At 37.0% G+C, this 27644-nt stretch overlaps 2 protein-coding genes across 2 annotated transcripts in view; both read left to right on the top strand.

Moving 5' to 3' along the window:
* Positions 1-27644, top strand: part of LOC135364299 (ankyrin repeat domain-containing protein 26-like) — a 105156-nt gene that overhangs the window by 45101 nt on the left and 32411 nt on the right. Inside the window, 6 exon segments of the mRNA XM_064590298.1 lie at positions 148-176; positions 270-342; positions 4837-4913; positions 6127-6550; positions 6642-6876; positions 7062-7189. Of these exon segments, the coding sequence (XP_064446368.1) occupies positions 148-176; positions 270-342; positions 4837-4913; positions 6127-6550; positions 6642-6876; positions 7062-7189 (966 nt within the window).
* On the top strand, positions 7202-22004 carry LOC135364484 (ankyrin repeat domain-containing protein 26-like). Its single transcript, XM_064591931.1, has 4 exons — positions 7202-10355; positions 13324-13338; positions 18788-18958; positions 21866-22004. Exons 1-4 carry the CDS (start codon positions 10150-10152, stop codon positions 21903-21905), a joined length of 432 nt encoding a protein of 143 aa, XP_064448001.1. The 5' UTR covers positions 7202-10149; the 3' UTR covers positions 21906-22004.

Raw genomic sequence — 27644 nt, 5'->3', positions numbered from 1 at the left:
TTCCTATCTCCAGAAACAGAACACCAAAACCTAATGTAATCATTTTCAGAGCCAAGCATGAGGATTCAGCTTAGTACTAACTGCATGAATGTTTAGTTGCCTTTCATGTTTACATATAATTAACTATATGTCCATTTTGCTTTTTAGATTCTCCGAAAAGATATCCTTACGTGAAGGTAAAACTTTTATATTTTTATTTTGAATTTTTAACTACAGATTGTATGAAAGGTCCATCATGTCTTAATCATATTGTTTCAATACCCATTCAGCCTCCCGTTGAAGTGAAAGATTCTGTTCCTAATAAAACAGTAGAAGTGAAGGAAAAACAAGCATCCAACTCAGGTAAATTTTACAATACAAATTTTACAGTGGAAAGAAGTACACTAAAATATTTGAAATGCTCACAGTCTTCTTATTCTGAATTCTTTTTTTTTTTTTTTTTTTTGGTGGCAAATTTAAGTGAAGGATTTGACATAAATAAGGTAGATACCATTGTTGATACCCATGTTTGAACAGAAGATATTTATAAGCATAAGAAAAAGAGACTTTTAAAATGTAAGCTTTAGCTCTAGTTTCTACTTTTAAGCTTTGAATTCCTGAAGTTCCCAGTTTGGAATCCCATTACTTCCTTGGGATTCCCAGAAGTTAATTATTAGACTCTCAGATTTTTCCAGTGTTCACAATGTTTATTTCAATTCTGACCTTTCCCTAGAGTAAAGCTTCACTTGCTATCATGTCAATTGTGTTTTAAGTTTATTTCATCCTAGCGTTATTATGTTGATCATCTGAAGCCAAACAGATGTTCTGATTAGTGGACTCTGTGTGTGTGTGTGTGTGTGTGTGTGTGTGTGTGTGTGTATGGTGTCTTTGATTATTAAAACTGTGGGAAGTAATTAGTTCTATCCTAGTATTTGGTAGACACAGTCTTTTAAAACCATAATTCTGAAACTTATTGGCCTTAGGGTCCTTTTATGCTATTTAAAAATTATTAGGAATTCCAAAGAGCTTCTGTTTAAGTGTTGATATTTACCATATTAGAAATTAAAACAAGCCTTTAAAATACAAGCATACACGATCATACATTCTTAGCCGTTAGAGCTCTGACCCACTAATCATGCGAGTTGTGATACTATCACGTATCCTATCTTTAGAAAACTTCACCATACACTTAATAAGAGAATGAGAGTGAAAATGTCAAATAACATTTAGCATTATTGAATGGATGGATCTTGGAACTCTGGGGATTCTCAGATGACATGGGAGAACTGTTTTAAACCATGTACAGGTTTCATGGATACAAAATGATAGAGGGGCCCTTGTGGTGAAATGGGCATGAAGGTTTCATTTCTGCATTTCTTGCTTTTTTCTTTCCCTTGTCTTAAGAGGTTTAAATCAGACAATCTTGTTTAAAAAAAAAAAGGAAAGTATTTTTGTTATATATTCATTTTCTGTTTCATGGCATTGTAGTTTTTGGATCTAGCGTGGACTGAGACTTACTGTGTTTTTACATGGAAATGATTAGATCACCCGAGGCTTTCATTTCTCAGATGAATTTCTGATGTTTGTCCAAGGCTTAGAAATTTCTGAAGATAGGGACGCCAGGGTGGCTCAGTCCGTTGAGCGTCTGCCTGTGGCTCAGGTCATGATCCCAGGATCCTGGAATCGAGTCCCACATTGGGCTCCTTGCTCAGTGAAGAGCCTTCTTCTCCCTCTGCCCCTGCTGCTCCCCCTGCTTGTGCGCTCTCTCGCTCTCTCTCTCTCTCTTCTTCCTCTAACCAAAAGAACATCTGAATAAGAATTATGAGAAAGTAATTTCCTTTAGGCTAGTTGTTAGCATTCAGTTGAGAGTAGGTAACAGGATTATATTTAGAACTTTGGGACCAGTGGGGAATACTAGGTAGAGATCTAAAGATTGCTTACTCAAAACATAGTTTCTTAGCTTTATTTTGTAGCTCTAAATTCACAAGTATTGGTCAAGCTATATTCATTGTAACTATAAAAAGCACCTTCCCAAATCAAATATTAAAATATTTCCTATGTTCTGTATGACTTTTGTTTTAGAGTTGGCTTTCCCAGCAGTAATGGGAATAGTTGAGAATTTACTATATAGTATCATCTTCTCAGCTATGTATGCATAGTCCATCTCCTTGTTTTATTATTTTTATTTTATCTCTTTAGAGAGAGAGAGATGGGGGGAGAGAGGGAGAGGGAGAGAGAATCCCAAGCAGGCTTCATGCTCAGCACAGGGCCTGATGGGGGGGGCTCAATCTCATGACCCTGAGATCCATGACCTGAGCCTAAATCAAAAGTTGGACACTTAACTCACTGAGCCACCCAGGTGCTTCTTTATTATTATTATTGTTATTTAAAATTTTTATTGATTTGAGAGAGAGGGAAATTGAGAGAACGAGTGGGAGGAGTGGCAGAGGGAGAAGCAGACTCCCAGCTGAGCAGGGAGCCCGATGCGGGACTTGATCCCAGGTCCGTGGGATCATGACCTGAGCCAAGGGCAGCCGTTTAACTGACTGAGCCACCCAGGCACCTCCCTTTATTATTTTTAATAAATAAATGGAATATTGGTTTTAAGGAGCACTATATTCTTTATTTATTTTTTATTTTTTTATTTTTTATTTTTTTTTTGAGATTTTTATTTATTTATTTGACAGAGAGAGAGATAGCAAGAGCAGGAACACAAGCAGGGGGAGTGGGAGAGGGAGAAGCAGGCTTCCTGCCAAGCAAGGAGCCCGATGTGGGACTCGATCCCAGGACCCTGGGATCATGACCTGAGCCGAAGGCAGACGCTTAACGACTGAGCCACCCAGGCGCCCAAGGAGCACTATATTATTTAAAAATAATATATGGAAAGTCCATTTTAATTCTACTAAGATACTCTGTCTATTGATTAACCACCTCTAATGTGTGCTCTACTTAATGTACCAGTTCATTCCATGCCTTTTATCAGTCATATGATCAGGTCTGTACTAATAAACCGTACAATATTTTTTTCACCCCTGTACTTTTATGTTCTTTCTTTCCTTGTAGAATTAACACTGTATTTTCAAAAGATTTTCAATTATCTCCTAGAGTAATGCGTACAGGCAATAAATCCAAAGTTATTTACCTATACAAGTGACTTGTTTGCTGTTACTTCTTCATGAGCTTGGTAGATCCAAGAAGTAGGATTTTTAAAATACCTACAGGCTCCTGTAACAAAGGAAGATCTGAAACACAAAGTATAAATACAAGCAACTTAAAACAGTTCATGTAGATTGTTTCTCTTCTCACTTGATGCCTTTTATAAAGTAATGAGCAAAGTTAGTTCTCTAGAGACCCAAGATTGTGTGTTTATTCATTTAATACAGATTTATTCTGTACTGTGCCCTGATCATTTTATAGCCTCAATATTTCTGGAACCATTCTGTCAGTGCAGGTGTACTTCATCTTTATTTTGCCTTACTGCCTTCTAATTCATCTCCCATCTTTTATTACAGTGCCCCTCAAATTCATCCCTCTCCACAGCATTTAGAGTGATCTGTCTCAAATGTAAATATGACTATGAACCACCGTTGAAAATATATTTGTGTCCAGGTATCTTAAAATTACATATAAAGCTTTCATAGTCTTGACTTCCTCTTAGATCCCTGTATTTTAGACAAATATTTACCCTGTTGTGTGCTTCTCTCCCTTTTAGACAAATATTTACCCTGTTGTGTGCTTCTCTCCCTTGTCTTACTACAGCCTTGCATATTCTTCCCGTTTTCCTCCCTCTAACCCCTTTGAATCTGGCTGACCTCAACTGTTTTCATTTTCAGTTCAGGCATTATCTCCAGAAAAACCATTCCTGACACCTTTTATCTACATGCTTCTTTAAACCCGGGTGCCTAGCACTTACGGGGAACTCTATAAATAATTACTGAGTAAAATAAAGAGTGTAGACACAGAAATGACTTAAGGGATTGCCCCATACAGGGGCACCTGGTTGGCTCAGTCGGTTGAGTGTCCAACTCTTGATTTCGGCTCCGGTCATGACCTCAGAGTTGTGAGATCGAGCCCCGCGTGGCGTTCAGTGCTGGGCTTGGAGCCCCGTCAAGACTCCCTCTCTCTCTATCTGCTCCTCCCCCTCTCCAAAAAAAGAGAGAGAGAGAGATTGTCCCATACAGTCCAGGAGCAAAATAAGAGATATATAAAGAAGTAATTTACAGTTCAGGTGGTGAAGATACACTAGAAAAATCGGTAAAGTAGTAAGGTAGCCCTGAAGAAAGAGGCACCTATTCATCTGGGGAAGAGGAGCCATAATCAAGGATGGCTTTACATAGCAGTCTGTGTCTTAAAAGATGTGAAGAAATTTATCAAGTAGTAGAGGAAAACATTTCAGGCATGTTTACACTCATCAGGGACACACACCCATAGGAAGGTTGTACACTAATAAAGGCATAAAAAATACTAATAATTTTGGAAACCATGAATAATGTTGTAGTTGACGCTTTGGGTGTTAAGAGGTGCTGTTACAAGGTAAAGAACAGTCTGTTGTGATTTTATATGTTTCTGCTGCATAATATAATTTTGTTTCTGATTGTTTTGTTCATTGATGTTAGGTGGATGAACTTGTGAATGAATCTTTGAGATGTTTGTATGTCTTTAACCTGGTGACATTTAGTATTTCCCAAATGGTTTGTTGAAGTTTCCTATAATTAAAAGTATTTCTGAAAGTAAATATTCAGCTAAAGATTAAGTTTAATTTAAACTATCAATAGATAAAATGTTATTTTCTATTTTTAAGAAGGTTATAGCTTTTATCTAACCATTCTAAGTAGTCCATTTTAACTAAATATATAGATTGGCCAGCAGAACTAGACTTAGAAAGGACATCAGAGGAAGAGCAAAAAGACTTGATGAAAGTTAAAATAACCACCTAAAGGTATGTAAAAAGTTAAATTTAAATTTCCGATTTTATATTCTTTTTCCTGCTTTAATAATGTAACATAGTTCAAATGAAATGATCTTTTGAATGGACATATTGAAGTCCTTAGATTATAATTTAATATTTAGTTTTTATAAAATTTTACAAGTTACAAAACTTATAATATTGTTAGAATTTATAGTAACTTATAGCTAAACTTCATCCTTGGAATTGAGATAAAAAAAAAATTCCTGAATATTGTTTGCTTCTTCACATTTTTGTAACTTTTTATGTGATAAAGAAGGTAACATCAAATATTGAATCATATGTTTAAGCAGTTGAAATTATGAGTAGTACAATAATGATGACTACTGACTTAGATTCGTGTAGAAGGAGTAATTATTCTCAGTGGTTCAAAATGTGCAGTTCTCTATTGCCAGTCACTGATGCCAAGATAAAAGATTTATTTTGCCTTGTGATCTCTGTGTAGTTGACTTCAGAGAGTGGGGTCATAAAATCAGCACAATTGCCTATTGTAGAATCACACCTTCCAGGGTGGGACCTTTGTAGTTGGGTAATAAACAATAACTTTTTCAGTTATTTCATTTCAGCATACAAAATCAGTAAGTATTATTAACATTTTTCTCATCCACTCTCAGTGGACATTATATTAGAGCTGTATATAAGCAGATAATTATAGTGATGTATAACACTATCATAGTACATAATTTGAATTAAGATTTCGGAATTTTCTTTCTGATTGATGTTAATTGATCTTGGCTCCTAATAATTGAAAATTTGCCTATTCTCTAGTTATTAATCTTTAAAGAAAATCCTCAAATGCACTGTAGGGGCTCACTATTCTTAAATATGAAAATTATAATTTATATATATATATTTATATATTTATATATACTTAAGAATATATATATATTTATATATATATATAAAGTATGGTGAGATAAAATGCTTTTAAGTTTGCAACATTAAAAAATAATCTAATTCATTTTTTGGTAGATGTAACATGTAATGAATTATTTCAAAAAAACTGACAAAGTTAAGTTTATGGATTTATGTTTTTCTTCTGTCTTAAGCTAGGGCGAGTTATTTGTCCCTTCTTTGTTACAACATAGTGACTTGGGAGCAGCTTAACATAGATTAAGAAATTTAACAGTTAAATTTTAATTATTTTCTAATTTTTCTTTGTCCATACTTGATTACTTAAGGATAAAGGTATTTCACAAACATGTATCCTGGCAGAAAAGACATGTGAAAATCAAACCCAGCAAATTAACGTTCCACTTTTGCATCTGCAAAAAAAGTCTCGAGAACCAGAAATGAATAAGAAATGTGATAGAAAGGATAATATATCTGTATATTCAGAACATTCTTCTGTGCAAAAGCGTGAGGAAATCTCGATCAAACAAGGCAAATTAGTGTGGAAAAATAATCTAAAACACATCACCAGTGAGTTAAAGCGGACGTTTGGTGCAACTTGTGAAAAACACAAAATTGCTCCTTATCCTAAGGAAGAGTCACTACGTGGTAACTTTAAAGAAGGAGCAAACTTAATGGAAATACCTTCTAACTTGACAAATGATAGACTTGATTGTGAGAAAAAGGACATATTTGTAGTGCCTGTCCCTCTAAGTAGTTCAGGCATTTCCTGAACAAAAAAAGTCTAGTCTCACATATGCTTGCCAGGCATCTTCTGATTTTTCTTTAAGTGAAAATAAATCAGACTGTGAAAATGATAACAAACCAGACACTGAGCATGTTTTTAACAAAAATAAGAGTTTTAAAAGTGATACAGAAACTAAAAAAGTAAGGAACCCACTCGCTACGTTTGAAGTGAAAGAAGACCAAGAGTTTGACGTGCAAATGGCAAAAAATATGAACGAAAATAGCACTAATTCTAAATTAGACATTGGACGTATACCTCAGTCTAGTGATTCAGAATGCCGTTTCGACAAAAGGTTTTCCCGCTCCAGTGAGATGAGACAAATGGCTCAAATAAAAAGGCACCATAGTTCTGCCGTTACATTTACAAGAAAACAAAAGTCTTGTTCCAGAAGCCATTCTGTGCAGTTAATAACAGTACTAATAACTATAGAAGTATGGAACCCGAATTAGAAAATGTGAGTTCTTCTCCACCATGTAGTTACAGAACATCAGAAGTATGTCTAAAAGAAGAATTACAGCAAGATGTTCAAAAGTTTAAGAACGAGATAGGCATGTTACAGATAGACATCCTGGATGAGGAAAAAAAAAGTTCAACTTCAAAAAGAGGTAGAGGTTCACTTTGCTGCTGCTCTTTTGTTTTTCCTCTTTATCAATTATCTGAGTCATTCTGATTCTCCACTTAGGAAAAAAGTTCGTGTATAACATGGGGTTGTCTAAATACGTAATTGTGTTCGGAAATAGATTATTTCTGCTATCTAAATGATAGGAGTGCAGGAAAACATTCTTAAGATTTGTTTTCCTTTAGTTTCTCTGTAAGTCTCCCAAGTGGCATATGACCTGGGAAACTAATTTAGCTACGCACCATGTGACCTCATGAACCAGAGTAACCGTAAAGAAAATTCCTTAAAAAATGCAATTATCGGGGCACCTGGGGTGGCTCAGTCGCTAAGCATCTGCCTTCGGCTCCAGTCATGATCCTGGGGTCCTAAGATCGAGCCCTGCATCGGGCTCCCTGCTCAGCGGGAAGCCTGCTTCTCCCTCTCCCACTCCCCCTGCTGGTGTTCCCTCTCTCGCTGTGTCTTTCTCTGTCAAATAAATAAATAAAATCTTAAAAAAAAAAAACTTTAAAAAATGCAATTATCTTGGCACATCTGGGTGGCACAGTTGAGCATCCGACTCTTGGTTTTGGCTTGGGTTGTGATCTCAGGTTCATGAGAGTGAGCCCCGCCTTGGGCTCTGTGCTCAGCGTGGAGTGTGCTTTAGTTTCTCTCTCCTTCTCCCTCTGCCCTTCCTGCTCATGCTCTCTCTCTAAAATAAATAAATCTTTAAAAAAGATATATAATAATCTCTAGTGTTTTGGTTTTTTTTTAACATTTATGTATTTATTTGAGAGAGAGCACATGTGTGTGCACAAGCATGAGCCGGGGGAGAGGCAGAGGGAGAGAGAAAGGGAGAAGCAGACTCTCTGCTGAGCAGGGAGCCTGACATGGGGCTCCATCCCAGGCCCCTGGGATCATGACCTTAGCTGAAGGCAGACGCTTAACGCTGAGCCATCCAGGTGCCCCATCTCTAGGGTTTTTATTTTTATTTATTGGCTTAAATATAAATTGCATTTCCATAAACAATAAAATGGGAAAGAAGCAATGACTAAGAGAAAGGATATAAACAAGTATTTCAGCTAAACCTATTTGTTTGTTTCAGTATGTGCAATCTTTTCTGCTTTGTACTCACTCTTGGAACTTAGAATTCCATCAGGACCACTTTGAGATATTTTTAATAACAAATATTTGTATTATCACTTTTTTCCTCCACATGTTTTTTAAACAGACTCTTTTATTAAGATTTATTTATTTATTTAGAGAGCATGAGCAAGGGGAGGGGCAAAGGGAGAGAGAGAGAGATTGGGAGAGAGAGAGAGAGACGGAGAGAAGTAGACTCCCCACTGAGCATGGAGCCTGATGTGGGGCTCAATCCCACAATCCTGAGATCATGAGCTGAGTCAAAATCAAGAGTCAGAGGCCCAACTGACTGAGCCACCCAGGCGCCCCCCCTCCACTTTTTTTTTTTTGGTCACCATTCTCACATGTTTCTGTTGAGTCAAACGTTCATATTATGTTTAGTAAAATATGGTACATTTTGACATGTATGATTTTTATAATGTAGGTAGCATAAACCTTCAGAAACCCTCAGTATTTAACTCGAAGGGAGAAAACTGACTTTTGAGGTGAATTGAGTTTTAAAAATAGACAAAAATCTAGAGATATCCTCCTTCAAAAGAAAAAGTAGCTAAGCACCTTGTCCCCAATTAAGATATTAAATTACTGTGCCAGTGTCATACTTTTAATGTATCTGATTAATTTAATGAATTTGTTTGGTAACTTAGCTGATTCAGCATTAAAGAATTACATCATGTCTTTTGGTGCCATAAGATGCTAGGTAGTGCCACTTTAGGAACTTTGGACAAATCATTTAACCTTTTTTGGTTCTACTCCCATTGATCAGTGGAAAATGGAATTAAAGTTGATAATTACTTTTATACCCTCTAGCTATAAAAGTTTATGATAGCCATGAATGTGGAATTTGGGGAGCATTACTCATTTCCCAAAATTCTACACTAATATCAGTTTCACTCTGTTCTTTTTGTGTTGTGGTGAACTTTGGTTCATATATTTTAATGAACACTGCCACTTTTTTGATAACCCTAGGATCCAAATGAAAAAAGAATTGTAAAAGGCAATTGGCGAAAAAATAGCTCAGTGCAGAAAGAGGAAAACTCTTTGCTCCTGGAGCTCCACAATGTCACATCCTTTAAATCTGGCTGTTTTTGCAAAATCCAGGTGGTAACGACAGACGAGGACAAATTTTGTGTCTTTGTCTTTTTATTTCTTTGTATCTGCTGGTCAGATGGGGTGGGGTGGGAATGTTAGGTAGCAAAGCGTGGATATGAATACAAAATTAAGAAAGCCCTTTTTCAAATTTTGGAAAATTCTGCTGTTTTAATTAATTAATTATTTTTTAAAGATTTTATTTATTTGTCAGAGAGAGCGAGAGAGAGAGAGAGAGCACAAGCAGGAGGAGCGGCAGGCAGAGGGAGAAGCAGGCTTCCCGCTGAGCAAGGAGCCTGATGCGGGGCTCGATCCCAGGACCCTGGATGAGACCCGAGCCGAAGGCAGACGCTTAACCAACTGAGTCACCCACGCGTCCCAATTCTGCTGTTTGTATTCAAACGGAAATGAAGCAGAACTTATAAAAATTGCAATTATTTATAATGATAAAGTTAAACACAAAATATTTTTATCGATTAAAATTACAACAAACTAAGAGTGAAATGATAAAATTAATGAAAAAAGTTCTGGGATGACTGGGTGGCTCAGTCCTTAAGAGTCTGCCTTCGGCTCAGGTCTGATCCCAGGGTCCTGGGATCGGGTCCCGCATCAGGCTCCCTGCTCAGCGGGGAGCCTGCTTCTCCCTCTGTCTGTACCTCCCTCCCCCTGCTTGTGCTCTCTCTCTGATAAATAAATAAATAAAACCTTTAAGAAATTTATAATGAAAAAAAGTTCTTTTTAATGAATAATGTAGTAACAATTATCCTTAGTATCACATTTCCATTAAAGATTAATGAAGAAAAGAAGAGACACCAAAGTAATGAGACGGCAGTATTAGAAAACACATATGCTGTCGCTGCTGCTGCTGCTGGACTCATTCAACAAAGAGAGAGTGGAAAAACTGAAAACCACCTCTTTCCTGTTGGGAAAAAGGAAGATTCTGATGGGTAAGCCTATGGCCATATTGAAATAGTAGGTAATTATTATTTTCCTATAAAACCAGTTCTAGTTGGAGCTAACATTCATGATTAACAAGTTTTATATTTTTAGTAAGGCTAGTCCATCCTGGGTGCGAATCAGAAAAATGCAAATAACGAGATACCATTTTTTGCAGTCCTAGTGATAAATATTTTATTAAAAAAATAATAACCAAAGGTAGCAAATGGGAGGAAAAAGGCATTCCTGTACACTGTGGTTAGATGCACGTGGTAACTCCTTTCTGAAGGGTGAGTTAGTGTGTTTCAAAAACTTTAAATATGCTGTCCCTGTTTTAAGTTTATTTTTTAATTTTTTTTAAAGATTTTATTTATTTATTCGACAGAGAGAGACACAGCGAGAGAGGGAACACGAGCAGGGGGAGTGGGAGAGGGAGAAGCAGGCTTCCCGCCGAGCAGGGAGCCCAAAGTGGGGCTCGATCCCAGCACCCAGGGATCATGACCTGAGCCGAAGGCAGACGCTTAATGACAGAGTCACACAGGCGCCCCATATGCTGTCCCTTTATTCCAATGCTTCATTGCCAGGACTAGATCCTATAGGAAAACATGACTTGCGTAAACACACACACACGCACGAACACATTCTAAGGACATTTATTGTGCATTATTATATATATAAAATATGACAGATATGGTAAGGATATTTATTATAGCATTCTCATATCAAAAAGTTGGAGATAGTCTAAATAGCCTTCAGTAAGGAAATAAGTTGTCACCCCTATGAGACAATGTAACATGCGGCCATTTGAAAAAATGAGTTTAGGTCTACAGTGTACTGATTGTTTAACAAAGTATATTTAAGGTGTTCGGTTTGATGTCATGTCTTATGCAAATTTTAGAATGCTTTTAATATTTGCTGAGTTGCAAAAGGAAGTTACCTGCTACACTGGCACTCTATCTTATTACCAACAAAATTGCTAGCTATTAGGTTTTTGGTTTTGGTTCCGTTGAGCTTGAGTGTTCAAATGTTGGACCCTCAAATTGATCTGAATATTACCAAGAGATTTCGTATGTCAGCTTGTCCCATATTGTATATAAACATTTGATTTGATGATCCTTGTGCTATAAACCAAGATGTTCCTAATGCAGTGAATCTTCTTTTGAAGGGACCTTGCATGCATGCTATTAACCTTCCTTTTTAAAGCGAGTATATTTTTATATGCACCACACCAAATTTTTCAACAGTGACTTCATATTATATAATTTACGAAAATTCATTTTACAAAATAGGAATATTTTCTGCATTCCAAACCCCTTATACTTCTCTTATAGAATTTTATTTTTTTAAATTTTTTAAATTTAATTTTTTTTAAAGATTTTATTTATTTATTTGACAGAGAGAGAGAGACAGCGAGAGAGGGAACACAAGCAGGGGGAGTGGGAGAGGGAGAAGCAGGCTTCCCACCAAGCAGGGAGCCCGATGTGGGGCTCGATCCCAGAACCCTGAGACCATGACCTGAGCTGAAGGCAGATGCTTAAAAACTGAGCTACCCAGGCGCCCCTCTTATAGAATTTTAATATGACTAATTATTTCGGATATATCCTGGAGTTAGATGATTTTTATCAAGCATGAAATATTGCTGTTGAAACTTAATAGTTTTTCTATGGTCTTTCTAAGCATGAGAAAAAGTGATAATCAGGTTATATAATATTATATATATATTATATATCCAGAAAATTTTTAAGGACTCTTTTGGTTTTATTGTTTTGTGAATTATTTAATGCCTTGGTCTGCCTTTTTTTTTTTTTTTTTTTTAAGATTTTATTTATATTAGAGAGAGAGAGTGCGTGGTGGGGGAGAGGGACAAGCGGACTTGGCACTGGGAGCAGAGCCCCATGCGGGGCTCGATCCCACAACCCTGAGATTATGACCTGAGCCAAAATCAAGAGGTTTAACCAACTGAGCCACCCAGGTGCCCCCTTGGTCTGGCATTTTTAAAAAAAAACATTTAGTGATACATGTATGTAATTTGAAAAACTATATTACAAAATATATTACAGAAATACTACATCATCCTTGTGTAAGGATTGAACTAAACAAGAAAATTAAATCATCTATGATCATTCCTCTTAGCTATGAAATCCTTAAAAGAACCATGTACACTCACTGATCCTGATTTACCTCCCATTCATTCTTGAATTCTCTCTAGTAATTTTCACTCCCACTACCCCGGATTTGATTTTTCAAAGGTTACCACTGATTTTCACTTTAATGAATCTAAACATAATTTCTTAGATCTCATTTTATTTGACCTATCAGCAATATTTGACCCAATGGAGAACTCTCTTCAAAATTCTGTCTTCATTTAGCTTTCAGGGTATCACTCACTCACCTGGTTTTCTCCCTGCCTTTCTAGTCTGTACATCTCAGCCTGATTTGATTCTTTCTCCTCATCCCCCACCTCTTACTTACACATTGACATCTTCCAGGAATCAGTCCTTGATTTTCTTTCTCTTGACTTTTACTATCTTGTATATTCTAAGGATCTTCAGGTTTATATCTCCAGCCCAAATCTCTCTGCATAATTCCAGACCTACATATCAAACTGCCTATTTGATAGCTCTTTGGGATAGCTATTGAGTATTATGATCTTAACATGTCCAAAATCGAACTATTGATATTCTTTCTTATACCTGCCCTTCTTGTCTTTCCTAATGGAGTTAATGACAGTTCTTCCGGTTGCTCTGCCAGAAAACTTGGTATCATCTTTGACTCATGTCTTTTTCTTTTTCATACATGTCACATCTAAACTGTCAACAGATCTTGTCAGGTCTTCCTTCAAAATATATCCAAGAGCCAAACACATCTTCCATGACCAAGCCACTATCATCTGTTGTGTGTATAAGTGTAATAATTAACTAATTGGTCTTCTTGTTTGTTCTTTTGTCTTTTCTCTGTTTCCATTAATTCTAAACACAGTGGATCTATTAAAACGTAAGTCAGATTACGTCTTCCTCTGCTCAAAACCTAATTGCCTCCTATTTCACTCAGAGTACATGCCAAAGTTTTCTAACACCTACAAGGCCTTGTATGATCTGTTCATCTTGGTCTCTCCCTATCCCTTACTGCCTCACTCCTATTTTCTGTCCCTTTCACACTGTCCAGCCACACTGAATTTCTCACTTTTTTTTCCCCCTCACTATAAACACTTCGAGCATCCCTCTGTACTTGCTGTTGACTCTATCTGGAGTGCTTTTCCCTCCAATACCCTCCTGTCTTGCTAGCTCCTTGCTCCTTCCTTTTTTTCCCCCCTTCAATTTTTTGCTTAAAAGTTACTTTCTTAGCAAGGCCTTTCTTGGTTATCCTGATTACCTCTTTCCCTACAGCACATCAAAATTTGATTTCTCTGCTTTAGTTTTTCTCCTCTGGTACTATCTTGCCTGTGTAGTTTATTGTTATTGTGTTTACTTCACTCACGAGTAGGATTTTTATCTGTTCATCGCCATGTCCTCAGTGCCTAGAAAACGTTCTAGCATATATAGTTCTATTCAACAAATGTTTATTGAGTGAATGGAGTTTAACCTGCATGTATTGTTTTTTAACATCATACTAACTCTCGCTTAAACAAAAAGAAAGTTTGATATGGGTCCATTCTGACAATTTAATCTGTCAGTTGTATGCATTTTTTTTATTTTGGGGGGGCCCAATATTGTGGTTACTTGCTATTTATTGGTTTTACTGGTATTTATGTTAGTTTTAATTATGGTAAAATGGATCAGAGGAATAGCAAACTTCATTTATATTTTATTAAGGAAAATGAAATATGGTGGTAAATTATAGGACTTTAAAAATTCTTGCCAAAGGATTATGAGCCCTCAGTATCTGAAATAGAAAGATGAAGTTGGAATTTATTGCCCACTGGTAAGATAGACCTATGCTGGTCACTTACAGTCTTTTCTGACAGAGCAGTCTGCTATTCTTATACAGGGTTTTGGGAAGAGTAGAGTTGAAGGTTTGGGGGACTTTCAGAGAATTAAGTGGTTTGTCATCATCTGAAACACCATGGTAATTTGGGTGAGACTCTTGTTGATTGGTTGGCACACGAGGAACGTGTATGTAATGGTTTTGTCTCCTATTGGCTTTCTTTTAGAAGGGAGGAGCTGACACTGCTTGGTGGGTGAGTGAGGCCAGTGGGCATTGATCAGTCGCACACATTTAAAACTGGTTTTGGTGGCTTCTTGTTCCCATGGCTTCATATTTGGGTCCCCCCTCCCCAAGTTTGAGATGCCTTTAACATCTATAGATGTTTTCTATTTAAAAGTTGCTTCTATCAATTGTGTTCAAAATGAAAGCTATTTCATATTCTGTATAGATTTATTTTTGAAATTTGGGTTAAGAAGAATTGTTTAATAATTGCCTTCAGGAAGATCCTTCTTTTTTGGATGTTAAATTTTAACTAGAAGAGTTATCTGTGTAACAGTTTTAAAACAATAATTGCTGGCTCTGTTTTTGTTTTCAGTGCTCTTAGGGGTTCATGTTCAATTCCTAAATTAATAATCTCCTGTGGGAAATTTCAGTCTTTTGTAAATTTATGTAACTATAGGCTGCTCATATTCTCTTGCATATATTTAGTCCATGAAAAAGTAATTATAATTTTCTGTTGGTAAATCTAGCTTTTTATATTAGGATTAAATACTAGGCTAAAAGTATGCAAAAGTTACCAAATCATTTTCTTTAAAAAAATTAATTTTTATTTTATTTATTTGTAAGAGAGAGATAGAGAAAGAGAGCGAGAATGAGCGCATGAGCAGGACGGAGGGGCAGAGGGAGAGGTAGAAGCTCAGTGGGGAGCCTGAGGCAGGGCTAGATCCCAGGACCTGGAGATTATGACCTGAGCCGAACGCAGACACTTAACCGACTGAGCCACCCAGGCACCCCCAAATCATTTTATTTTCAAACAAAATTAACCAGGTTATTGCTATTTTTGAGTGATATATATAGTGACATATGAGTATTTTTGAATTTTCTGCAGATTTATTGAGGTATAATTGACAGATAACTGTGTAAGTCTAAGGTATACCTATATTAATTTAATACACTTTTATATAGTAAAATGGTAATAGTGTTAATAACTCCATCATCTCACATAATTATCATTTCTTTTTTAGCAACTCTCTTAGCGACTTTCAAATATATAATACAGTATTGTTAACTGTAATCACCATTCTGTACATTAGACCCTCAGAACTTGCTACTCTTGTAACAGGAAGTTTGTATCCTTTGGCCAATATCTACCCATTTCCCACAGCCTCCTAACCCTGGCAAGCACCAGGATGTAAATTTGTTGTTTTTTTTTTTTTTAAGTTTCTACATGTAAGTCAGATCATACTGTATTTGTCTTTTTGTGTATCTTATTTCATTTAGCATAATTCCCTCCAGGTTCATTTATGTTGTTGCAAATGGCAAGGTTTCCCTCTTTTTTGTGGCTAAAATATTCCATTGTAAATATATACCACATTTTTTAAACCCATGGATCCATTGATGGACACTTAGGTTGCTTCCCTGTTTGGCTATTGTAAATAATGCTGCAGTAAACAGGGGTGCAGATACCTGTTTGAAATGATTTCATTTCCATCAGAAATGTTCCCAGAAATGGGATTACTGCATCATATGATAGTTCTATTTTTAGTTTTTTGAGGAACCTCCACAGTGTTTTGCATAGTGGCTGTACCAATTTACAGTCCCATAACAACAGTGTGCAAGGATTCCCTTTTCTGTACATTTTTGCCAGTGCTATCTCTTGTCTTTTTGATGAAAGCCATTTAACAGGTGTGAGGTGATAGATATATCATTGTGGCTTTGATATGCGTTTCCCTGTTGAATAGTGTTGTTGAGCCCCTTTTTTGGTACCGTTGGCCATTGGAGTATCTTCTGAGGAAAGCTGTCTATTAAGGTGCTTTGCTGAGTTCTTATTTGAATTATTTGTTTTTTTGCTGTTGAATTGTATGAATTCCTTACATATTTTAGATATTAACCTTTTTTCAGATATGTGGTTTGCAGATATTTTCTTCCATTCTGTAGGTTGCCTTTTCATTATGTTACTTGTTTATTTTTGTTTTTTAGATTTTATTTAAATTCGAGTTAGTTAACTTATATTGTATTATTAGTTTCAGGGCTGGTCTTTAATGATTCATCACTTGCATGTAATACCCAATGCTCATCACAAGTGCCCTCCCTGATGCCCATCACCCAGTTACAGCATCTTCCCACCCACTTCCCTTCCAGCAGCCCTCAGTTTGTTTCCTGTAGTTAAGAGTCTCTTCTGGTTTGCCTCCCTCTCTGTTTTTATCTTATTTTTCCCTTCCTTCACCTATACTTGTTGTAAATGGAACTAGAGTGTTGCTTGTTTCTTTTGCTGTGGAGAAACATTGTTCCATTGTTTTTGCTTTTGTTGCTTGTACTTTGGATGTCTATCCAAAATCATTGCCAAGATCAATGTCAGGGAGTGTTTTCCCTGTTTTCTTGTAGGAGTTTTATGGCTTAAGGTTGTCCATTTAAGTCTTTAATCCAGTTTGGGTTAATTTTTGTGAGTGATGTAAGTTAGGGGTCCAGTTTCATTCTTTTGCATGTGAATATCCAGTTTTCTCAGCATCATTTATTGAAGAGATTATCTTTTCTTCTTTAAGTGTTCTTGACTATATGCATGGGTTTATTTTTGGGTTCTTGATTCTGTTTCATTGGTCTTTGTGTTTGTTTTGATGCAAGTTCCATATACTGTTTTGGTGACTATAGCTTTGTAACAGTTTGAAAACAGGAAGTGTGTTGCTTCCACCTTTGTTGTTCTTTCTCAGGACTGCTTTGGCGGTTTGGGGTCTTTTCTGTTCCATACAAATTTAAGGATTGTTTTTCCTATTTCTGTGAGAAATATCACTGGAATTTTGGCAGAGATTGCATTGAATCTGTAGATGGCTTTGAATAATGTGGATATATAATATTAATTTTTCAAATCCATAAACTAACATATCTTCCTATTTGTGTCTCTGCTCTTTCTTTTATCAAAGTCTTGTAGTTTTTAGTGTACATATCTTTCACCTCCTTGATTGGATAATTTGAAAGTTTTAAAATTTGAAAATTTTAAATTCACAGATTTTTTTTTTGATCCATTTTAGTGTCAGTGATTTCTATTGTTTTTTTGCATTTCATTCACTCTATTATTCAGCTCCAGAATTTTTGTTTAATTCTTTTTTACTATTTCCAGCTCTTTTTCAAAAAAAGATTTTATTTATTTATTTGAGAGAGAGAGAAAGAGAGCAAGTCAGGGGAGGGACAGAGAGAGGGTGAGAGAATCTCAAGCAGACCCAGGGCTCGATCCCACAATCCTGAGATCATGACCTGAGCCGAAATCAAGAGTCAGACACTTAACTGACTGAGCCACCCAGGTGCCCTTCCAATGCTTTATTAAACTTCTCGTTTTATTCATATAGTGTTTTTCTCATTTTATTGAATTGGCTTTTTTTTAAAGATTTTATTTATTTATTTTAGAGAGAGCATGTGTGTGAGTGGGGGGAATAGCAGAGGGAGAGGGACAAGCAGACTCTGCCCTGAGCGTAAGCAGGATGCATAGCTGGATCTCATGACCCTGAGATCCTGACCTGAGACAGAATCAAGAGTCAGACGCTTAACTGACTGAGCCACCCAGGCACCCCTGAATTGGCTTTTTGTGTTTTCTTGTAGCTCATTAAGTTTCCTTAAAACTGCTCTTTTGAATTCTTTTTTGGATAAATTACAGATCTCCATGTGTTTGAGATCAATTATTGGACGATTTGGTGTCATATATCCTTGACTTTTTATATTCTTTGAAGTTTGGCATTGCTGTCTTTGCTTTTGAAGTAGCCTTTAATGACTGCCTTTCCAATGTGTCCAAACCTGATTTTTTTTTGCTCTGGTGGTGTGCCGGAACTTTTCTGCAGGAAATCTGGTTTTCCAAAAAGTCTCTCTCATCCATGGGTTATTATCTAAGACAGTGTTTTCCAGGGGCTCCCAGATGTGGCTGAGAGGAAGGGGCTGGAACCAGTTTATGGGCTATTGCTGGGTCCACAGCTGGACATGTAGTGAGTGTGCCCGTTACCCGATGCATGGGTAGGCAAGACTTTTCCTAGGTCCTTGGTGTATGGTCCTTGATTCCACAGCTCCTACAAAGAGATCCATAGCAGTTTTGTCCCCACAAATGACATTGTATTGTAATTGTATATTTACCTGTCTTTGAAGCAAGGGATGTGTATTTCCTTGTATATGGTTGGATTTCATAACTGTTCTGTGAATTAATAAATGTTCATTGAGATGGGTAACAGAATTTTACAAAAAAATTGTTTTTATTCTTTACCAGTAAAATTATTAGAAAACATTGGCTTTTTAATGGATATTTTAACTGGATTTTTTAAAGTAGTGATCCTGGTTTGCATATGAAGGGAGTAAGGAAAGATGAAAATGAAAAATGGACATCAGAAGTATCTGTGATTACACCAGGGCTTGAGAAGGCGGATTCCCTACCTTCTTGTCCAGTACAAGTGAATGATGACAGCACTTCAAGTGAAATGGATCGGGATGAAGTAAGGTAAAATCTATAAATTCTTTATTTCCCTCTGAAGGAAGTTTAGCAGTGATTACTTTTTATGGAAATAAAACGCTGTCGTGTAGGTACAGGCTAAGGCAAGAAATACTCAAGTATATCAGATACACTGCTTGAAAGGTTAAGATGAGGACAAGTGACTTTGACAAGGAGCAGTTTCAATAGTCACCATGGAAGCTGGACTGTAATGAAAAAGTATAAACAACTCCTTAGAGAATTTTTACGGGGAAAGGTAATAGAGAAATGGATGATAACTGAAAAAGAATGTGGAATTCAAGGGAATTTTCTTTCTTTTTTAATTTTAAGATGGGAGCTTTTAGAGTACATTTGTATGCTGCTGGAAATGATCCGATAGAGATAGACATGGTTATTTAATTTTGTTTGCATTTCCAAATATTAGAAAGCTTATTGATTGTATTACATTATCTTTTTTGTTTTAAGATTTTTTATTTTTTATTTGACAGAGAGAGAGTACAAGCAGGGGGAGCGGCAGGCAGAGGCAGAGGGAGAGGGAGAAGCAGGCTCCCTGCCAGCCAGCAGGGAGCCCGATGTGGGACTCGATCCCAGGATCCCGGGATCATGACCTGAGCCGAAGGCAGACGCCTAACGACTAAGCCACCCAGGCGCCCCTATTTTAAGATTTTTTTATTTGCTTGACAGAGAGAGAGAGAATGCACAAGCAAGGGGAGTGGCAGGCAGAGGGAGAGGGAGAAGCAGGCTCCCCACCGAGCAGGGAGCCTGATGTGGGACTCGATCCCAGGACCCCGGGACCATGACCTGAGCCGAAGGCAGATGCTTAATGACTGAGCCATCTAGGCTCCCCTGTATTACATTATCTTTTAAAGATTACAGTAATTGTCCTTAGTATTCCTATTCATGTAGTTTTGTGGCCAGAGGTTGTTTTTTTGGTTTTGGGGGGGTTTTTTTGGATTTTATTCATTTGACAGACAGAGACATAGCGAGAGAGGAAACACAAGCAGGGGGAGTGGGAGAGGGAAAAGCAGACTCCCGCTGAACAGGGAGCCCGATGCGGGGCTCGATCCCAGGACCCTGGGACCATGACCTGAGCCAAAGGCAGTTTTTCAGAAGTGGGCGCCTGACGACTGAGCCACCCAGGTCCCTGTGGCAAGAAGTTGTTGATTCAGAATTGGTTCCCCAGTGGAGTATTCTCATATAATTGAATGTGCGGAGAGTATCATTCATAGACTTAAAAGTATATAAATGATAGTAAATATACAAACTCTTAGGCCATTCTGAGTAGAACTAATCATTCCTTGATGATTTTAGATATTCAGTGCCTTTGACAGAATCATGCAGAGCTATGGTTTTGTTAGGGACTTTGAAGTATCTGGTTGCATTAAGTCAATATTTGTTTCGATTCTGGGGAAAGACTTTATTTATAATTGAAAAATAAACTATTAATCTATCATAGATTATTACTTTTAGATTATAAAGTTCTAAATGACAAAAGCCATGGTTCCTGTACCAACAGTGTCATTGACACATATTGTGTGCTCAGTAAGTATATATTTGTGAATAAACAGTTGAATAAATAGATGAATGCCATTGATGAACTTCTTCAGAAGAAGCAGATCTTTAGTTTATGGAAAGTAGATTTTCAATATTGCCTAGGTATGGAGTCTTCTTATTTTAAAAAATGTGTGTTAGATCCATAAATTATTATTTATAATTATAGCTAGAAATGGAATAATAGTAGATTCATTTGCTGTCATATTACTTGGAAACACTTAAATATTACCTTCACCACATATTGTAAAACACACGTTTTGAAGGCACATATCCTGGATTTGAATTCTGGGTCTACTCCTGACCAGCTGTATGGGCTTGGGGAAGTTAATTATTTCTGTGCCTCATTTTCTTCCTGTGTAAAATACCTAATATAATTACCCATGTTTATAAGATTGTTGTGAGGCTTAAAATACTTTTAAGATGTGTAAGGGGTTCATCATAATGCATAGTAGTTGTACAGTAAATCCTCAAAACACTAGTATCATGATTATTAAAAATGGGTTTCTTTCATATAAGAACCTAACTTGCACTTTCCCAATAGATTTTAGAGCCAATAAAAGCTTGTTTTTATTGAAAATGACAACAAAAAATGTGGTATATTTCTTCGTATCAAATAATGCCAGTAACATTATGCTTTTCCTTTGCTTTATGTCCATTTGATCTAAATTTAATGCTTAGTATTATTAATAATATTGTTTAGATATGATTTAGATATTCTTTGTATTTTAAGTATTTAATACTTGCCTGAAAAGAATTGTCTTTTTTTAGACCTGCAAAGAAAACATCTCATGAAAAGAAAGAGGTAAAAATATATGCATAATTCTATTTCATTTATTTTTTTTAATTTTGGCTTTATTATATTACTTTGATAAATAATATTTATTAGAAATATTATTCCACGGTAAAAAATTACTTTAGGAAGGGCATAGTGAAAACATAGAAAATCTTCCTTTGTTGTATAGACATTTATTGTGAAAAAGTTTTTCAGAAGTGGGCGCCTGGGTGGCTCAGTCGTTAAGCGTCTGCCTTCGGCTCAGGTCATGATCCCAGAGTCCTCGGATCGAGCCCCACATTAGGCTCCCTGCTCCGCGGGAAGCCTGTTTCTCCCTCTCCCACTCCCCCTGCTTGTGTTCGCTCTCTGGCTGTCTTTCTCTCTGTCAAATAAATAAAACCTTAAAAAAAAGAAAAAAGTTTTTCAGAAGTACTAATTATTGATAAAGGTCGTTTTGATAAAAATCAGTTCTTTTAAAAAGTACCCATGTTTTTGCTCTTATAAAAAGATGGGTATTTATCATCTCTCTACACTTAGTATATTGTATGAATATTTGGGGGACATTTTGAAATAGTATTTTTTATTTGTAGGTCAAAAAGCAAATTAATTTTATGGATGACCTTGACTTAACGGAGTCATCTGGAACAGCTTCAGAGGATTCCAAGTTGCCTTGCTCTAAGTATATGAGTTGCAAGTCGCTATTTGTACAAGTTGGCCAGGATCGTAAAGGTAGGACCATTGTATAAGTAGAAAGCCTTTGTATGTATATTACTGTAGTAATATGTGCCCATCTTGTATAGTGCTGTACCACACAACACTCATGAGCTACTCATGTCAGAAATATGTTTTATATGAGAATAGAGAACTGTTGAATACTCTCAGCCAAAGGGCTATAATTTCCACTCTATGTTTTGTCATGGGAATGGCACACGTGATGTGTTGTTAACTGCGCTTCTTTTCTGTGCCTTCACCCAAGGTCAGGTTACCATTATTTTTCTCCTAGAATACTGAAATAACCTCAGGACTGTTTTCCCTGTCATTCCACCTCCCAGAATCTTGGTCTACACTGCAACCATAGTTATCATAATCTTTAAAAATTCATGTTTCATCACGTTACCCCCTTGCTTAAAGCTTCGCTATTACTTCTCATTGCTCTAAGGTGAAAGACCACAGTACTCTAGCTTCATCTTGTATTGTTTCATATCCTTCTTTTTTTTTTAATTTTTTATTTATTTGGCAGAGAGAGACCCAGTGAGAGAGGGAACACAAGCAGGGAGAGTGAGAGAGGGAGAAGCAGGCTCCCCGCGGAGCAGGGAGCCGGATGCAGGGCTCGATCCGAGGACCCAGGGATCATGACCTGAGCCGAAGGCAGATGCTTAATGACTGAGCCACCCAGGCGCCCATGTTTCATATCCTTCTTTCCATCTGTGTCTCAGCCACTGTTTTAGATGTTTTTTCCTATAATAGAGCATTTTCCCCCCCAACAGCTTTAGTTAGGTAAACTGCACATATATGAAGTGTATAATTTGATAGTTTTGACATATGTATATGCATATGAAACCATAACCATAATTCAGGCAGTTAACATATCTATCACCCATAAGTCTCATGTCTCTTTATATTCCCTTGTTACAAAACTGCCAAATTGTTTTCTAAAGTAGTACCATTTTCCATTCCCACCAGCAGTGTATGAAAGTTCTAATTTCTCCCTGTATATTCATGAACACTTAGTATTGTCAGTTTTTTAAATCTTAGCCATTCTGATGGGTATGTAATATATATATATCATTATGTTTTTTTTAATCATTATGGTTTTATTTTCTATTTTATTTTAATTTTTTATTGTTATGTTAATCCCCATACATTACATCATTAGTTTTAGATGTAGTGTTCCATGATTCATTGTTTGTGCAAAACACCGTGCTCCATGCAGAAGGTGCCCTCCTCAATACCCATCACCAGGCTAACCCATCCTCCCACCCCCCTCCCCTCTAGAACCCTCAGTTTGTTTTTCAGAGTCCATCGTCTCTCATGGTTCATCTACCCCTCCGATTTTCCCCCCTTCATTCTTCCCCTCCTATCTTCTTTTTTTTTTTTCTAAACATATATTGCATTATTTGTTTCATAGGTACAGATCTGAGATTCAACAGTCTTGCACAATTCACAGCGCTTACCAGAGCACCTACCCTCCCCGTGTCCATCACCCAGTCAGCCCATCCCTCCCCCACACCCCCCACTCCAGCAACCCTCAGTTTGTTTCCTGAGATTAAGAATTCCTCATATCAGTAAGGTCATATGATACATGTCTTTCTCTGACTGACTTATTTCGCTCAGCATAATACCCTCCAGTTCCATCCACGTCGTTGCAAATGGCAAGATCTCATTCCTTTTGATGGCTGCATAATATTCCATTGTATATATATACCACATCTTCTTTAGCCATTCATCTGTCGATGGACATCTTGGCTCTTTCCACAGTTTGGCTATTGTGGACATTGCTGCTATAAACATCGGGGTCCACGTACCCTTTCAGATCCCTACTTTTGTATCTTTGGGGTGTATACCCAGCAGTGCAATAGCTGGATTTATTATTTTCAAAATAAATTCTCTATTTTCAACTTACATCTTTTTATTTATTTATTTATTATTTATTTATTTATTTTATTTTATTTATTTATTAACATCTTTTATTTTCAACTTACATCTATTTTCAACTTACATCTCTAGGAATGCATCCATTTTCAACTTTCTGAGGAACCTCCATACTGTTTTCCAGAGCGACTGCACCAGCTTGCATTCCCACCAGCAGTGTAGGAGGGTTCCCCTTTCTCCACATCCCCGCCAACATCTGTCGTTTCCTGACTTGTTAATTTTAGCCATTCTGACTGGTGTGAGGTGGTATCTCATTGAGATTTGGATTTGGATTTCCCTGATGCCGAGCGATATTGAGCACTTTTTCATGTGTCTGTTGGCCATTTGGATGTCTTCTTTGGAAAAATGTCTGTTCATGTCTTCTGCCTATTTCTTGATTGGATTCTTTGTTCTTTGGGTGTTGAGTTTGATGAGTCCTTTATAGATTTTGGATACTAGCCCTTTATCTGATAAGTCATTTGCAAATATCTTCTCCCATTCGGTCAGTTGTCTTTTGGTTTTGTTGACTGTTTCCTTTGCTTTGCAAAAATTTTTTATCTTGATGAAGTCCCAATAGTTCATATTTGCCCTTCCTTCCCTTGCCTTTGGCGATGTTTCTAGGAAGAAGTTGCTTCGGCTGAGGTCGAAGAGGTTGCTGCCTGTGTTCTCCTTGAGGATTTTGATGGACTCCTGTCTCACATTGAGGTCTTTCAACCATTTGGAGTCTATTTTTGTGTGTGGTGTAAGGAAATGATCCAGTTTCATTCTTCTGCATGTGGCTGTCCAAGTTTCCCAACACCATTTGTTGAAGAGACTGTCTTTTTTCCATTGGACATTCTTTCCTGCTTTGTTGAAGATTAGTTGACCATAGAGTTGAGGGTCCATTTCTGGGCTCTCCACTCTGTTCCATTGATCTATGTGCCTGTTTTTGTGCCAGTACCATACTGTCTTGATGATGACAGCTTTGTAATAGAGCTGGAAGTCCGGAATTGTGATGCCACCAGCTTTGCTTTTCTTTTTCAACATTCCTCTGGCTCTTTGGGGTCTTTTCTGGTTCCATACAAATTTTAGGATGATTTGTTCCATTTCTTTGAAAAAAGTAGATGGTATTTTGATGGGGATTGCATTGAATGTGTAGATTGCTCTAGGTAGCATTGACATCTTCACAATATTTGTTCTTCCAATCCATGAGCATGGAACATTTTTCCATTTCTTTGTGTCTTCCTCAATTTCTTTCATGAGTATTTGATAGTTTTCTGAGTACCGATCCGTTGCCTCTTTGGTTAGATTTATTCCTAGTTATCTTATGGTTTTGGGTGCAGTTGTAAATGGGATCGATTCCTTAATTTGTCTTTCTTCTGTCTTGTTGTTGGTGTATAGGAATGCCACTGATTTCTGTGCATTGATTTTATTTCCTGCCACTTTACTGAACTCCTGTATGAGTTCTAGCAGTTTTGGGGTGGAGTCTTTGGGGTTTTCCACATAAAGTATCCTATCATCTGCAAAGAGTGAGAGTTTGACTTTTTCTCTGCCGATTTGGATGTCTTTGATTTCTTTTTGTTGTCTGATTGCTGTGGCTAGGACTTCCAATACTATGTTGAATAGCAGTGGTGATAGTGGACATCCCTGCCGTGTTCCTGACCTTAGGGGAAAAGCTCTCAGGTTTTCCCCATTGAGAATGATATTCGCTGTAGGTTTTTCATAGATGGCTTTTATGATATTGAGGTATGTACCTTCAGTGCCTCTACTCTGAAGAGTTTTGATCAAGGAAGGATGCTGTACTTTGTCAAATGCTTTTTCTGCATCTATTGAGAGGATCATATGATTTTTGTTCTTTCTTTTGTTAATGTATTGTATCACGTTGATTGATTTGCGGATGTTGAACCAACCTTGCAGCCCAGGGATAAATCCCAGTTGGTCGTGGTGAATAATCCTTTTAATGTACTGTTGGATCCTATTGGCTAGTATTTTGGTGAGAATTTTTGCATCCATGTTCATCAGGGATATTGGTCTGTAATTCTCCTTTTTGATGGGGTCTTTGTCTGGTTTTGGGATCAAGGTAATGCTGGCCTCATAAAACGAGTTTGGAAGTTTTCCTTCCATTTCTATTTTTTGGAACAGTTTCAGAAGAAAAGGTATTAATTCTTCTTGAAATGTTTGGTAGAATTCCCCTGGGAAGCCATCTGGCCCTGGGCTTTTGTTTTTTGGGAGATTTTTGATGACTGCTTCAATTTCCTTAGTGGTTGTAGGTCTGTTCAGGTTTTCTGTTTCTTCCTGGTTCAGTTTTGGTAGTTGATACATCTCTAGGAATGCCTCCATTTCTTCCAGGTTATCTAATTTGCTGGCATAGAGTTGCTCATAATATGTTCTTATAATTGTTTATATTTCTTTGATGTTGGTTGTGATCTCTCCTCTCTCATTCCTAATTTTCTTGATTTCTCTTTTCTTTTTGCTAAGTCTGGCCAGGGATTAATCAATCTTGTTAATTCTTTCAAAGAACCAGCTCCTTGTTTCGTTGATCTGTCTACTGTTCTTTTAGTTTCTATTTCATTGATTTCTGCTCTGATCTTTATTATTTCTCTTCTCCTGCTGGGTTTAGGCTTTATTTGCTATTCCTTCTCCAGCTCCTTTAGGTGTAGGGTTAGGTTGTGTACTTGAGACCTTTCTTGTTTCTTGAGAAAGGCTTGTATTGCTATATACTTTCCTCGTAGGACTGCCTTTGCTACATCCCAAAGATTTTGAATCGTTGTGTTTTCATTTTCATTGGTTTCCATGAATTTTTTAAATTCTTCTTTAATTTCCTGGTTGACCCATTCATTCTTCAGTAGGATGCTCTTTAGCCTCCATATATTTGAGTTCTTTCCAACTTTCCTCTTGTGATTGAGTTCTAGTTTCAAAGCATTGTGGTCTGAAAATAGGCAGGGAATGATCCCAATCTTTTAGTACCGGTTGAGACCTGATTTATGACCTAGGATGTGATCAATTCTGGAGAATGTTCCATGGGCACTAGAGAAGAATGTGTATTCCGTTGCTTTGGGATGGAATGTTCTGAATAGGTCTGTGAAGTCCATTGGGTCCAGTGTGTCATTTAAAGTCTTTATTTCCTTGTTGATATTTTGCTTAGACGATCTGTCCATTTCAGTGAGGGGGGTGTTAAAGTCCCCCACTATTATTGTATTGTTGTCGATGTGTTTCTTTGCTTTTGTTATTAATTGCCTTATATAATTGGCTGCTCCCATGTTAGGGGCATAGATATTTACAATTGTTAGATCTTCTTGTTGGATAGACCCTTTAAGTACGATATAGTGTCCTTCCTCATCTCTTATTACAGTCTTTGGTTTAAAATGTAATTTGTCTGATATAAGGATTGCCACCCCAGCTTTCTTTTGGTGTCCATTAGCATGGTAAATGGTTTTCCACCCCCTCACTTTCAATCTGGGGGTGTCTTTGGGTCTAAAATGAGTCTCTTGCCGACAGCATATCGATGGGTCTTGTTTTTTATTCCAATCTGATATCCTGTATCTTTTGATTGGGGCATTTAGCCCATTTACATTCAGGGTAACTATTGAAAGATAGGAATTTAGTGCCATTGTATTGCCTGTAAGGTGACTGTTACTGTATATTGTCTGTGTTCTTTTCTGGTCTATGTTGCTTTTAGGCTCTCTCTTTGCTTAGAGGACCCCTTTCAAGATTTCTTGTAGAGCTGGTTTCGTGTTTGCAAATTCCTTTAGTTTTTGT

The sequence above is a fragment of the Mirounga angustirostris genome, unplaced genomic scaffold (genome assembly GCF_029215605.1).
Source record: "Mirounga angustirostris isolate CCGP_5_RB_7025 unplaced genomic scaffold, mMirAng1.0.hap1 SCAF_5, whole genome shotgun sequence".
NCBI classification, from domain to species: Eukaryota; Metazoa; Chordata; class Mammalia; order Carnivora; family Phocidae; genus Mirounga; species Mirounga angustirostris.
The sequence above is the reverse complement of the archived record's forward strand: the minus strand, read 5'-3'. Positions and strand labels throughout refer to the sequence as shown.

Coding starts and splice junctions, on each gene's coding strand:
- LOC135364484 (XM_064591931.1), top strand. CDS start 10,150: ATGAATAATGTAGTAACAATTATCCTTAGTATCACATTTCCATTAAAG. Junction 18,959..21,865: donor ATGGATCGGGATGAAGTAAG/GTAAAATCTATA, acceptor TTTTATTTGTAG/GTCAAAAAGCAAATTAATTT.